Raw genomic sequence first — 13,992 nt, forward strand, 5'->3', positions numbered from 1 at the left:
CTGGCCCATGGTCTATGATTTATATATGATGATTTATCTTCAAAATTGATTGATTGTGCAGTAACGACGACTCAAAACTGGATTGAATCTTTAATACTGATCAAACCTCCTGAGAGGGTACAAAACTGAAATGCAAAAATAAAGTAACATTACAAAAGTCCTGGCTGACTAGCATTTATGTGTATATGACAAGAACTGTTCACCATATCTTAAATAAAAGTTAATGTCAAGTAAATATGACTAGTATAAAAGACAAATATTTGCAAAGTATTTCTCATAAAGTGCAGTTGAATGTCTGACATAGATCTATTTTGATTACAAAATGACAAAAATGGCTCTCCATAGAAAATATATCTGAACAAACTGACTAGTATAATACACTGTATGGCAATTTTGATAGTTGCAATCGTGCTAAGACACTTAGAACTGATAAACAATGCTTAAATACTAATGTATAAAGACCTACACACTGGATTAGAACGTTATTGACTACAATTTAAATCCCACATAGGTACACCACGTGCGAGCATGTAAACAAACACATTTCCAACAATTATAATATTAAATATATCAAATACCTAGCTGGTGAGAACATATGAACACAAAAGATCATTATCAACAATGCAAACACTTACTCTGTGGTTTATGAGCACCAAAAATCTGAGGAAAAGTGGTAAATAAAAAATACATGACGAAATGGCGGTAGACGCTTTCATACTAAGAGTCGAGAAGAAACCGGATCAAGATCCGGAACATGGATTATTAAGTCATGTAAGCACATGTCGAAAGAAAAATATCAACAAAATTATGTGCAATATATACAAACAGTCTATAGCAGTTGGAATTTACTTGTTGCTTTACACAAATAAAGGAATGAATGATAAAATTAATGCAATCAAACTTCAAATTTAATTTACAAGAATAGTAAACAATACCAACAATACATTTGATAAACATATATGCAGAGCTCCAGATAAGATGCATATTAGGGTAAATACTCGTTTAATTTGACCAGATAAGTTAAGTTGAAAATCATGCGTACAATTATGCATTAGCGAATTTAAATACGCTTTACACCCCCAAAGTAATGCATACTTGTGATACATGTAGTATAATATAAATACGAATTACCTATTATCATTGAGGTATTGAAATTTAATATGTCAAACACCCAGTCACATGATTATGATCCAATTCTGTATTAGTGGCAAAACAGCAAAGATAATCAGTAAATTACAAAATATTCTTTTGACTTCTTCTGAAAAGCAAAATACTCATTGATTTGAAAATCAGGGGGTAAATACTCTTTGTGGTAAAAAATTATCTGGAGCTCTGTATGTGTAAGTATTGTTTTACGTTTATAACAACCGAAAATATACAAACATAAATTTCGTAATTGGCAAAGGAAAACGGTTGTTATAAATCACGAGTTCAAAATGGGGGGGGGGGGGGGATTCATTATGAAAGGTGATTTTTACGTTAAATTTTAATTCAAGGGGAATAGGAATTTACTTCATTATATCAGTGAATTGGCTATATCCATGTTCGTTATAGACGCAGATTTTTATATAGTGAATGCTGGGAAAATCGACTTCGTTATATCCGTAATTTCGTTATTACCGCATTCGCTATATTAGTGCTTTACTGTAAACAATCTATATACATTTACATAGTCTATATTTGTAAAGCTAAACTACTTGTATATCAAGTAAGTATAATTGCACTCTATTTTGTTGAAAAAAAATTGTGTGTATCACACACTAGGACTGACATCATACAGATGCATGCCACTTTATTTCTATTTATTTCAATCTGAAAACATTTTTCTTCCATGAATTAATAAAATGCAATTTGCATGAAATAGTAGTTTTGACAATGGTAAATTTTCTAAATTTACAGGAAGCAATTCAATTCATACAATAGATTTTATACCCTACTTTTTCAATCAAGTGTATACAAATGTTTCAAACTTTAATTTGCATTATCCCTGATAATCACTCACTGACAGACAAATAGACAAGATCATTTTTATTTTATGATAACTCCACTGAATGCCCAATACTTATTACTATTAAAACTTCACATTGCATCATACCAAAGTGAAATGAAAATGAAAAGCAAAGGAGATTACTGGTTATGTGCTATCATGCCATTTTAAGGGAACTGGCATAATAAAGATTTTTTCGATATTGTCCATGGAAATAATAGTTTTTATGCCCCCAAAGATCGAAGATGGGAGACATATTGTTTTTGTCCTTTCTGTCTGAAACTATGACCTTGTTAATAACTTTTGAACATCAAGTGCTAGAGCTTTGATGTTTCACATGAGTATTCCTTGTGACAAGACCTTTCCGTGGGTACCAACATTATTTACCCTGTGACCTTGACCTTGGAGTTTGACCTACTTTTTGAAAACTTTAACCTTGCTAATAACATTTGAACAGTAAGTGCTAGAGCCTTTCTGTTGGTACTAAACCTTTTGACCTTGGCCTACTTTTAAAAAATTGACATTGGTCCTAACTTCTAAATGGTAAATATTAGAGCTTTCACCTTGCACATGACCATTTCTTGTGACAAGATCTTTATACTGGTCCCAAGATATTTGTCCTTGTGACCTTGGCCATCTTTGGAATTGGCCATTATCGGGGGCATTTGTGTTTCACAAACACACCTTTCTTTGTATCTTTTTCAGTTTCCTCCCCAGTATGCAGCCATTTCAGATCAGCACCAACCAGCTGAGATCATTCCACAGTTCTCTACCCTGGAATACACAATCACAGTAATTCTCCAAATCTTCTCACTCTCGGCACTGAAAAAAGCATAAATAAAACTATAACATATTAATGAGAAAAAATGATTTTTATATGAGATGGTAATACTGCTTAGGATTTTGGTTCAATTATCAGGGATGCCTAGTTTATGTTGTATTGATTACAGAGAGCAACGTGTCATCCTCCGGTATTCCTAATTGTTCTGGACACATGTATGGATGAGGAAGATTTGCAAGCTGTCAAGGTGAGTTGTCCTAATATTTAGCTACTCATTTCTATGGAGCGCCAAAATAACATAAACTCAAATAATTGAAGATATCTTCAATTATTTGAAGATATCATCAATTCATTTGATGCGCGCAACAATTTAATTAAAGATCTCTTCAAATAATTAATGATATCTTCAATTATGAATTATTGTGCGCATTAATTGAATTGATGATATCATTAATTCTTCAGCTGAATTGATGCTCGCTTTAATTGAATTAATGATCTCTTCAAATGATTAAATTATATCAATAATTGAATTGATGCGCGCTACAATTCAATTGAAGAGAGCAATAATTGATATAATGCGCGCATTAAATCAATTGACGAGAGCAATAATTGAATTGATGCGCACATTAATTCATTTGAAGAGAGCAATAATTCTGTTAAAGAGAGCAACTATATAATTAAAGATATCTTCAATTCAACATATCCACAATTGATTTAATGATCTCTTTAATTGAATTGTTGCTCTCTTTAAAGACCCAACTTTAAGTTAACGCCCCCAAATTTTACCTGTGTTGCGATCAATGATAAGCCGCTGGTCAATCAAACTTTTAACAATAGAGCTTAGGTTGATTGACGTTTGCAGAGACCATGGTCTACAGCTACCTGAGAAAGCTGTTTTGATAACAATCATGGCTAATGATGACCAGCAGTCTTCAGATCTCCAGGAAAGCCCCTGTATACCTGAGTTTTGATAGCATTGACTAACACCTAGAATATTTTAATTTCTAACGTTCCCTATACAATGCAATTTATCATCGTATTTTCTCTCTCCATCTTTATACATGTATTATAGATTAAACAATCAGAAATCAAACAATAATAATAATAAAAAAACCAAAAAAAAAACAAACATAAGTTATTGGAATATTTTCTATTAATGATTTATTGTGGCTTTACATTTATGAAAACATGAACAATTCTTTATTGGCGCAGCACATCAACATGTATAATGGTTATATTGCCCATGCGTAAAACTGTTACAGTAGTTAAAAAAAAATGCTTCTGTTTGAGATACCACATGGATTATAAATTACACAATCAGAAATCAAACAATAGTAAAAAAGCATAAATAAGTTATTGAGATATTTCTATTTATAATTTATCACGGTTTTATATTTATAAAGAGAGAGAGAGAGAGAGAGAGTTATTGAGCTATTTATAATTTATCACGGTTTTATATCTATAAAGAGAGAGAGAGAGAGAAATGTGTAAAACTGTAGCAATAATATAGATGAAATAATATGGCATGGCAATAGTGTTGCATACGTATGACAATAATTACTCATTTAGTCAATGATTGAGAGTAAGGGAGAGAGAGAAAAGGGGGGGGGGGTAGACTAGCTATGTGTCAGCTTCTGTTTGGGATACCATCGTTACACAAACACTACGTCCACAGAAACCCTAAAGAGAGAGAGAGAGAGAGAGGAGGGGGTGTAGACTTCGTGTCAGCTTCTGTTTGGGATGCCATCGTTACACAAACACTACGTCCACAGAAACCCTAAAGAGAGAGAGAGGAGGGGGGGGGGTAGACTTCGTGTCGGCTTCTGTTTGGGATACCACCATTACGCAAACACTACAGCTACAGAAACCCTACAGACGGCCCATATTGAGGGGTATCTTGATCATTCTTCATTTGGTTGTACATGTACACAGATCTACTTGGATTTATTTATTCTCTCGAAACATGGATATTTTACCTACTACACCCATGACACCGCGAACTCCCAGGACACCAGGAAGTGCCCGGAAACGCCGGGTAATATTATATTTAGGAAATTATTTATATACGATATATAACAATTTAATTAGAAGTTTTAAAAAGCAAAGGTTTAGAAATAGGCTAAACCTGTCATTTGCAATACATCAATATGACCAAGTTTGAAGGTTTACGGGAAATAGAAATGTGGGTAGAAATTTTAATTTTTTTTTTTTTTTGCACAAATCAAAACACTAAGCATAATTTGTAATAACCTGAGAAGTTTCCTGTGTATATCATAAAAATATACACAACATCCGATCTCTTGGCCAGGTAAATTCCAGGTAAATAACATTGACCATGGATAAGCTCCGCCCACATTCAGTGATCCGTGGAGCAACCGTACGGTGTGTTTTTTTGGTCTTTAAAAGATTTGATGCGAGTATTAATTCCTTATACAAAAGCATTGTAAATAATTAAAGATATCTTCAATTGAATTAGAGATCATCAAATTATTTATACCGAGCTCTAAATTAATTATTGCCAGCATTATTTCTACGAATTTGATGCTCTCATGAATTGAATTGAAGAGAGCAGTAATTGAATTAATGCGCGCATCAAATCTATTATTGCTCTCATTAATTCAATTGATGCGCGAATAAATTGAATTGAAGAGAGCAATAATTGAGTTAATGCGCGCATTAAATCAATTATTGCTCTCATTAATTCAATTGATGTGCGCATTAATTTAATTGATGAGAGCAATAATTGAATTGAAGCACGCATTCATTCATTTGATGAGAGCAATAATTGATTTAATGCGCGCATTAATTCAATTAAAGAGAGCATTAATTGAATTGATGATATCTTCAAATAATTGAAGATATCTTCAATTATTTGAGTTTATGTTAATTTGGCGCTCCATACATTTCTGATGACTAAATACATTGATAGAGCATTATTTTGTTTGGAAGGAATGATTAAGTCAATGGTCAACCTTGATGATTATTGTGAATGATATGTGCTTTAGGAATCCCTACAAATGTCTTTGAGCTTGCTGCCCCCAAATGCCCTTATCGGTTTGATCACTTATGGAAAAATGGTACAAGTTCATGAGCTCGGCTGTGAAGGCTGTTCCAAAAGCTATGTATTCAGAGGAACCAAAGATTTAACAGCTAAACAGATTCAGGTACTTATTTATTTTACAGAAGTCTAAGATTTATCTAGAATCTTGAGTGATATTGGAGTCACTGAAATATGATAGAAACTGCATCCTTGTTATAAATAAACATGCATTCTGACTTTCAGGAAATGTTGGGTTTACAAAAAGGTGGTGCAACACAGCAACAAAGAGGTCCGCAGCAACAGCAGCAGCTGCCCTCCAACAGGTCATTATCAATAAGGATTATTTTTCGTATTTCTTGATTAAAAGATTTATGTAGCACCCTATCAACATTAGTTCTTTAAAGTGCTTTACAAATATGAGAGAAAAGATACCGTATTTATGCCATTGAGTGCCCCTACCCCTATAAGCGCCTCCTGGGACATATTTCAACTTTAAAAAATTAAGGACCCCCCTTTGAAATACAGTACTACTCACATTTCTGATACAGTGGAACCCTGTTATTACGTTCCCCCTTTATTACGTTAGTTCGCATATTAAGTTGGAATTTCAAAACACAAAACCTTTTCTTAACAAACCTATATAAAATAGACCTCGTTATTATGTTGTCCCAAGATGCCGGGACTCAGTATTACGTTGTAAAAATTTCAACAAAATCGTAATAAACCCCTAATTATTCAATAGTGATTCTCAAAATAATAAGCCATTCACACCTTGGCTTCCCCAGACAGTCACCACCTAAATTTCCTGGTCTCTTTGGGGATTAGAGATGCTTGATTGATCACGCTTCAATAGATCTAATGACATCAATACCAGTGAATACCCTGTATCGAAGCCAGTGATAAACAATTAGATAATGTTTATTTAGAAATTATACTGATACTCTATGAAATTTACTTCATTTTGCATATTTTGATAATCAAAGAAATAATAATTTCTCAACCACATGTGTGTTCAGCATCGTGTGATTACCTTCGCTATTAAAACTCTATTTAAGGACAGCTTTGGTACCAAACATGAAGGACAAAATATATCATAGCAATGTTAAAACAGCTTGGGTAACTGCTTGGACATAGGTGACAAAAGATGTTCAATCAAAAAATTGTCCGTTGTTTTGGACATGCAGCTTGGGTGTTCATAATCTCGTCCACACATACATGTACACCGATCAAACTGTCCAGTGTTATCGGCCGATTCGTGCACAGCATTTACCACAGTGAACATTCTAAAATCCCTTGATGTGCACGTGATTTTAGTGCATCCATAGGATTGTTGATCTCTCTTTTTGTTTCGAGAGTTTCTCCCTGGAATGGAACCCAGATATCTCTGTAAACATGAAATCCTTTAATGCAAGTACTATATTCGTATCCGTCTGTCTGTAAACTTTTCACATTTTCATCTTCTTCTCATGAACCATCAGGCCAATTTCAACCAAACTTGCCAAAAAGCATCCTTAGGTGTAGGGCTTTCAAGGTTGTTCAAATGAAGGGCCATGTCCCTTTCAAAAGGGGAGATAATCCCAAAAATGCAAAAATAGAGTGGGGTCATTTAAAAATCTTCTTCTCAAGAACCACTGGGCCAGAAGAGCTGAAATTTACCTGAAAGCTTCCTGACATATTGCAGATTCAAGTATGTTCAAATCATGGCCCCCGGTGGTAGGATGGGGCCACAAGGGGGGATCAAAGTTTTACATACGAATATATAGGGAAAAACTTTAAAAATCTTCTTCTCAAGAACCACTAAGCCAGAAAAGCTGAGATTTACATGAAAGCTTCCTGACATAATGCAGATTCAAGTTTGTTCAAATCATGGGCCCCGGGGGTTGGATGGGGCCACAATAGGGGATCAAAGTTTTGCATACAAATATATAGGAAAAATCTTCTTCTCAAGAACCACTGAGCCAGAAAAGCTGATTTTTACATGAAAACTTTCTGACATAGTGCAGATTCAAGTTTGTTCAAATCATGGGCCCCGGGGGTTGGATGGGGCCACAATAAGGGATCAAAGTTTTACATACAAATATATAGTTAAAATCTTTTTCTCAATAACCACCGAGTCAGAAAAGCTGATATTTACAAGAAAACTTTCTGACATAGTGCAGATTCAAGTTTGTTCAAATCATGGCCCCCAGGGGGTAGGATGGGGCCACTAGGGCTGAAACGATTCAGGTACCTCACGGTTCGGTTCAATTTTCGATTCTTAGGCCACAATTCGATTATTTTCAATTCAATCCAATAGTTGTCAAAAACTCTAATAAACAATAAAAAATACACAACTTTCATGTTTTTATTTCATTTTCCCCCAGAAATTCATCGTTTTCAACAACGGAATATGGTCTTTATTATATCACTTGCTATAAAATATCCAAGAGCATTGGTGATTTATTTCTGTGAAACAAATTCTACATACTGCCACAGTTCCGTTCTCTTTAAAACCAAAATACTTCCATACAGGGGACCTTAGATTTGCCGGATTCACGATTCCAGAGTTAGCGTCCGCCATTTTTCTTGTATTAAATTGTAAGGTAAAAAACCAAATCCGTGTTGAATTCTTTATTTCCGGAAAAAAATGTAAACATGGACCGAATCGAAATTTGGAGATGTTGAACCGAAAATTGAACCAAATGCCGTGAATCGCGGTTCGAGTGAACCGCGATTAATTGTTTCAGCCCTAGGGGCCACAAGTGGGAGGGGGGGGGGGGGGGGGGGTCAAAGTTTTACATACAAATATAGGAAAAAGCTTTAAAAATCTTCTTCTCAAGAACCATTGGACCAAAGAAGTTGACAGTTACATGAAAGCTTTCTGACATAGTGTAGATTCAAGTTTACAAAGGGTAGTTTGGGCCATAATAGGGACTAAGGTTTTACATGCAAATATATATGGAAAGTCTTCAGATATGGGCCAAGGTGACTCAGGTGAGCGATGTGGCCCATGGGCCTCTTGTTTTACATTGGTCATAACTTCTAAATGGTAAATATTAGAGCTTTCATATTGTACATGAGCATTTCTTTTGACAAGATTTTTCTATTGGTACCAAGATATTTGCCCTTGTGACCTTGGCCATATTCGGAATTGGCCATTATCGGGGGCATTTGTGTTTCACAATTAACACATCTTGTTCTGCATTACAACCAACGATTTGAAAATATAAACATGAATGGATTAATTATTAGTGTTAAAAGAAATGTAACAAAATCTATGTTCAATTTGATATTCATTATTTAAAACATTTTTCAAATTTATTCAATTCAATATTCAATTTAAGGTAGTACTCTACATCGTCATAATGGCTGACTTCCTTTAAAAACATGGATGACAAAATCGATATCAGCAATATTTGACTTTTCCTTTTCCATTTAAATACCTAGCCGAGTAGCTCAGTAGGTTAGAATACCGACTGCTGAACTGTAGGTCGCAGGTTCGAGTCCAGTAGGGGTTTTAAATTTTTTTCAGATTACCTTCTACTAAAACTGTATTTTTTGACAAAATAAAGTAAATTTGAAAATTTTCAAATTCAAAATATTTTTGTACATATCCTACACTTTTCATCTACATCAAATTTCTCTGGTGTAGCATACCTCCTTAATGGGAATATTTCAGCATAGAGTACTAAATAACCGCCCCCTCCCTCCAATTTTCTAAGCGCCCGACCCGGGCTCAATAGGACAAATACGGTAATAAGAAATCGATGTGCACATTTATGTGAATAAGATATTCATAGTGTCAGAATTAAAATGCATAATTATTATTATATATTGCCTAATGTAATGATATAATTACCCTATAAAACAATTCAAAACAACCCTTATGAATAAATAAATACATAGAAAGGAGATAAGTATAATAACAAACTACATATCAAATAGCAACTGAAGGTTTAGGTGGGGTTTTTTTAAGAAAAAAAAATGTAAGAGCTGTAATGTAAGAGCTTTAAATATGAAAAAAAAAGAATCACAAATTAAAAGCTAATCTAAAGAGATGCGTTTTGAGGTCAGCTTTAAAACTAGACAGTGAAGTATATTGTCTGAATTTAAAAGGCAGAGAGTTTCAGAGACTCGATGCGGTCTTATCAAAACGTCAATCCCCATGTGTTTTCGTACTTGTCTGAGGTACCTGGAGAAGATGCAGAGATTCGGATCTTAGTGATCATGTGGGATTGTACACTGTAAGGATATCCTTTATGTAAACTGGTATGCATAATTAGGGATATGAGTGTCACATATCTTTAAATATTTTTTACAGGTTTTTACAACCAGTTCACAAGTGTGACATGAACTTAACTGACTTGCTAGGGGAGTTGCAGAGAGATCCATGGCCTGTGGCCCAGGGAAAGAGGCCTCTTAGGTCCACAGGGGTAGCCTTGTCTATAGCTGTTGGTCTGTTAGAAGTAAGGAATGTAATTAATGCTAAGGCTAAATAAAACTGAAATTACGGTTCTCAGGCCCGCGTGCATCCGTTTTGAGGTTGCCGATTTTGATTAATTTTTCAATAAAAAGTTGGTAATGCGCTTACGAATCTAAAGGGAAAAATCCACGTTCATTCTGAATTTCACAATTTGCATTCGGAATTCTCTTGCATCTTTGTAACTTCTCAATCACAGCCACTTGGGTTCATGAGTAAAGGTTATAAACAACTTTTTACCCCAATTCATAAGGTTCCGTAATAGCTTAAAGTGACTGAAAATTGTAAAGTATCACAGCTATTTTAGACCGGTGCCACTAATTACCCATATTTTCTTCATTATTCCAAATTGTCAAGCACCAATGTTAATGTGGTTTGGATACAACTAGACATATCATGGCTCGTGTATCTTTATAAGACTTGTTATTTGCATAATTTGTGTACTACAATGAATTATTATTTTTGAGCCTCTAAATCGTTTTGAGTCATTCATCTTTTTGGGGTATTTAGTGCCACCTGTTAAAAGTGAAAGTACAGACGGTTTTACAATTTTCATTCACTTGAAGTTGGAGTTATTATGGAACTCATTTTACGAATCGGGGAAAGAAGTTCGACTTAAAAATGATATCTAATGTTGCACATTCTATGTAATTGCTTGTTGCAATGCACATGTTTAGTGGTACAATGCCAGGACCCAGCTAAAATTTAGTTGCAATGGATGAACTTTGGTAGTAATGTAGATTGTTTATGTGTATATTCCATTTTAGCCCTCTCCCTACAGGTCCGTGTTTGCCCAACTTTATTCTGTATTCCATATAGGAGTTCTGAGATTGAGCACTGTCAGGGGCGGATCCAGGAATTGCGGTTACAGGGGGCGCCACTTTATGAGGCAGGGGGTCTGGAGGCTGCCTTTAAGTGGGGGCCCAGGGGGCAAAGTCCCCGTAAGCTCCTGGATTTTTACAGATTTTATAGGGCTTGAAATATGACTCCTATTTAGTCATTTGTACTATTTTCTATCATCTTTATAAGGTGAAATTAATCAAATGATGCAAATTTTAAGGGGTTTTGGAAAAAATTAAGTTTAAATATCTCAACAAAGTAATTCAAGAAATCAAAAGATTTTGTCATTTATTTCTCCGAGAGTGTAAAAAAATTACTGCTTCTTATATCGTTTAGTACATTTTTCTAAACAAGATATCACGATTTACCTTAAATTTGAAAATTTTAGGGGGGGGGGGTGCACTGGCTGCTCCCCCCCCCCCCCCCCCCTTGAATCTGCCACTGACTGTTCTTTATCTTCGCCTTTTTATACAGCCATATCTGTTACAACTATTTTGTTTTCTCTCTTTAGCTTGAAGTGATAAATACTATTGGAGCCTTTGCTCTTTCAGGCATTCACGATCAGTTTAATTTGCCACCATTTTTAAACTTTAAATCAGGAGTAGGTAACTTATTTAAAGAATTGATAGAAAATCGAATCTGAACGGGTATTTACAAAATATCGCGGTACATGTTGCTAATAATGAAATCTGGATTCACCGGTTAAACGGTAATATTGATGACCAAGATAAAGGAAAGTCTACTGTGTTTATGGTTCAGTTATAGAACTTTTACTTTTAAAGTTTTTCCTGACAAGTTCATCTATTTTATTGCTAATAAAAATGAAAATTAGAAACCTCCCTCCCTCAACTGTTTTTGAGAAAATGGCCTGAGAACCAGAGAAGTCTATGTAGACTATATCATCTAATGGACCAGGAAACATTTTACACCCTGTGTGATGTATAGTAGCGGAGAAAAGAAACTGCATTATTTGATATATGAAAAAATAATAAAGATAACAATGAACAAATTTTATTGTAATACTGTTAACAAATGTATTCGTTACAACATTTCATAATCCATTAATGTTAACGTCGAATAACGTCAATTTCGGCACACTCGAAAGACACTGGTATTCAAACTTGAATTAACAAAGTTAATAACGCGTGTGACCACCATTTGAATTCACACATGCTTGACAACAGTGCCTCATTGATGCCACTAAAGTGTTCAGAAATGCTTGAGGGATGTTGTTCCAGATGTTGGTTAAAGCCTGGCCTAAATCAGCCAATGTCACTGGCTGATTTAGTAAATGGCGTAGACGTTGTTCCATTTCTTCTAAGACGTGCTCGATCGGTGATAAATCAGAGGGAAACAGCTGGCCAAGGCAAGACATCGACATTCTGCTGAACAAAGATGTGGCCTTGCGTTGCTGCAGAGTGATGTGATTTTGCCGTCTCTGTATGAAGGGTATCACATGGCGCTTAATAATTTCGTCTCGATAGCGTTCGTCAATGAGATTTCCATTGACAATTTGTAGAGGGGTCCTTCCACGTGCTGTTATTCCATCTCACACCATAACGCTACCTCCACCAAATTGTCGATGTTGCACAACACAAGCGTCCTGGTACCGATCCTCAACGCGGACGATACACTCTACAACGGCCGTCACTGCTATCCAAATGAAATCTGGATTCATCAGTGAACAGAATATTAGCCCAGTCCTGTATTCTGAATCGCTTATGTCTGCACCATGTTAGTCTAGTGATACGATGAGGTTGAAGCAGTATTGGGCGCACCGCGGGACGTCTTGGTCTGATGTTGTGCTCGTGCAGACAATTACGCACAGTTCTTGGACTGATTAGTCAAAATCCAGGAATGCTACGAGCAGTCAAACTTGCTGTCTGGAAACGATTTCTCAGGTGCATAAGTCTAATGTAGTTGTCCTGTCGACGCAACGTCACACGAGGACACCCAGAACGTGGTCAATCCCGAGTGTTACCAGATTGTTGGAAACGTCTCCATAATGACTGGATGGTGTTCCGATGAACTCCAACTGTCTTACTATGATATTTTGTGCTATTCTAGCTTGAAGCATCCCAACAGCACGATTATGTTGGTTTTCACTGAGTCGTGGCATGACAGAAGGCTAAATTTTGTCAAAACTAAAGTGCTTTCCTTAACGAATAGTGTCCAAACAAACCTTTTACACTTCTTACTCCAAACAGTATTGGTCAGTAAAACTCATGCGTACGAATACTACTATAAACATGTTCACTAACCATGAAAAAGTCCGTGCATCTGAGTCGGGTACTGTCAGATATTGTTCAAAAACAACACCTTTATCGATTGTTTAGATTTTATAATTATAAACAATAAATATAGAAAAATTAAACAAAATTTTATAATGTAGTTTCTTTTTTCCGCTAGTATACATCATTAAACCTCTGCTTGTTAAAGTTCCTTTTGTGCTGACACCAAAATAATGAAATGGTTTTTGAACAGTGCTAATCAGTTTTATGTCCTCCAACTATAATGCTCAAAAATGTTTCAAAAAATATAAATTGAAAAATACTACGTTGTTACAGTAAGAACTTTTAAATCTCTGTCTGTAGTGCACATTTCCCAATACTGGGGCAAGGATCATGCTTTTTGCGGGTGGACCTTGCACGCAGGGTCCTGGTATGGTTGTAGACGATGAGCTGAAAAATCCCATCAGAAAACATTTGGACATTGAAAAAGACAATGTCAAGTACATGAAGAAAGCCATGAAGGTGAGGTTAACAAGAGAAAGTCATGACAAAATTCCCAACCATGCTATTAAATATTTGTATAGCATAACTAGAATTAATTTGCCTTCCATTTCAAGATTTCTTATCAATTCATGTCTGTTTTTTGTGTATGAA

The 13,992-nt window shown here is 35.3% G+C and overlaps 1 protein-coding gene across 8 annotated transcripts in view; it reads left to right on the plus strand.

Moving 5' to 3' along the window:
• The window catches only part of LOC125648855 (protein transport protein Sec23A-like), a 44,294-nt gene that overhangs the window by 1,074 nt on the left and 29,228 nt on the right, over positions 1-13,992 (plus strand). For all 8 annotated transcript variants that reach the window (XM_048875858.2, XM_048875856.2, XM_056165016.1 and 5 more), the window contains exons 3-8: positions 2,693-2,779; positions 2,938-3,015; positions 5,774-5,932; positions 6,052-6,131; positions 10,109-10,253; positions 13,702-13,860. In XM_048875858.2, coding sequence (XP_048731815.1) covers positions 2,693-2,779; positions 2,938-3,015; positions 5,774-5,932; positions 6,052-6,131; positions 10,109-10,253; positions 13,702-13,860 — 708 coding nt within the window. The remainder of the gene's footprint in view (positions 1-2,692; positions 2,780-2,937; positions 3,016-5,773; positions 5,933-6,051; positions 6,132-10,108; positions 10,254-13,701; positions 13,861-13,992) is intronic.

The sequence above is a fragment of the Ostrea edulis genome, chromosome 5 (assembly GCF_947568905.1).
Source record: "Ostrea edulis chromosome 5, xbOstEdul1.1, whole genome shotgun sequence".
Taxonomy (NCBI): Eukaryota; Metazoa; Mollusca; class Bivalvia; order Ostreida; family Ostreidae; genus Ostrea; species Ostrea edulis.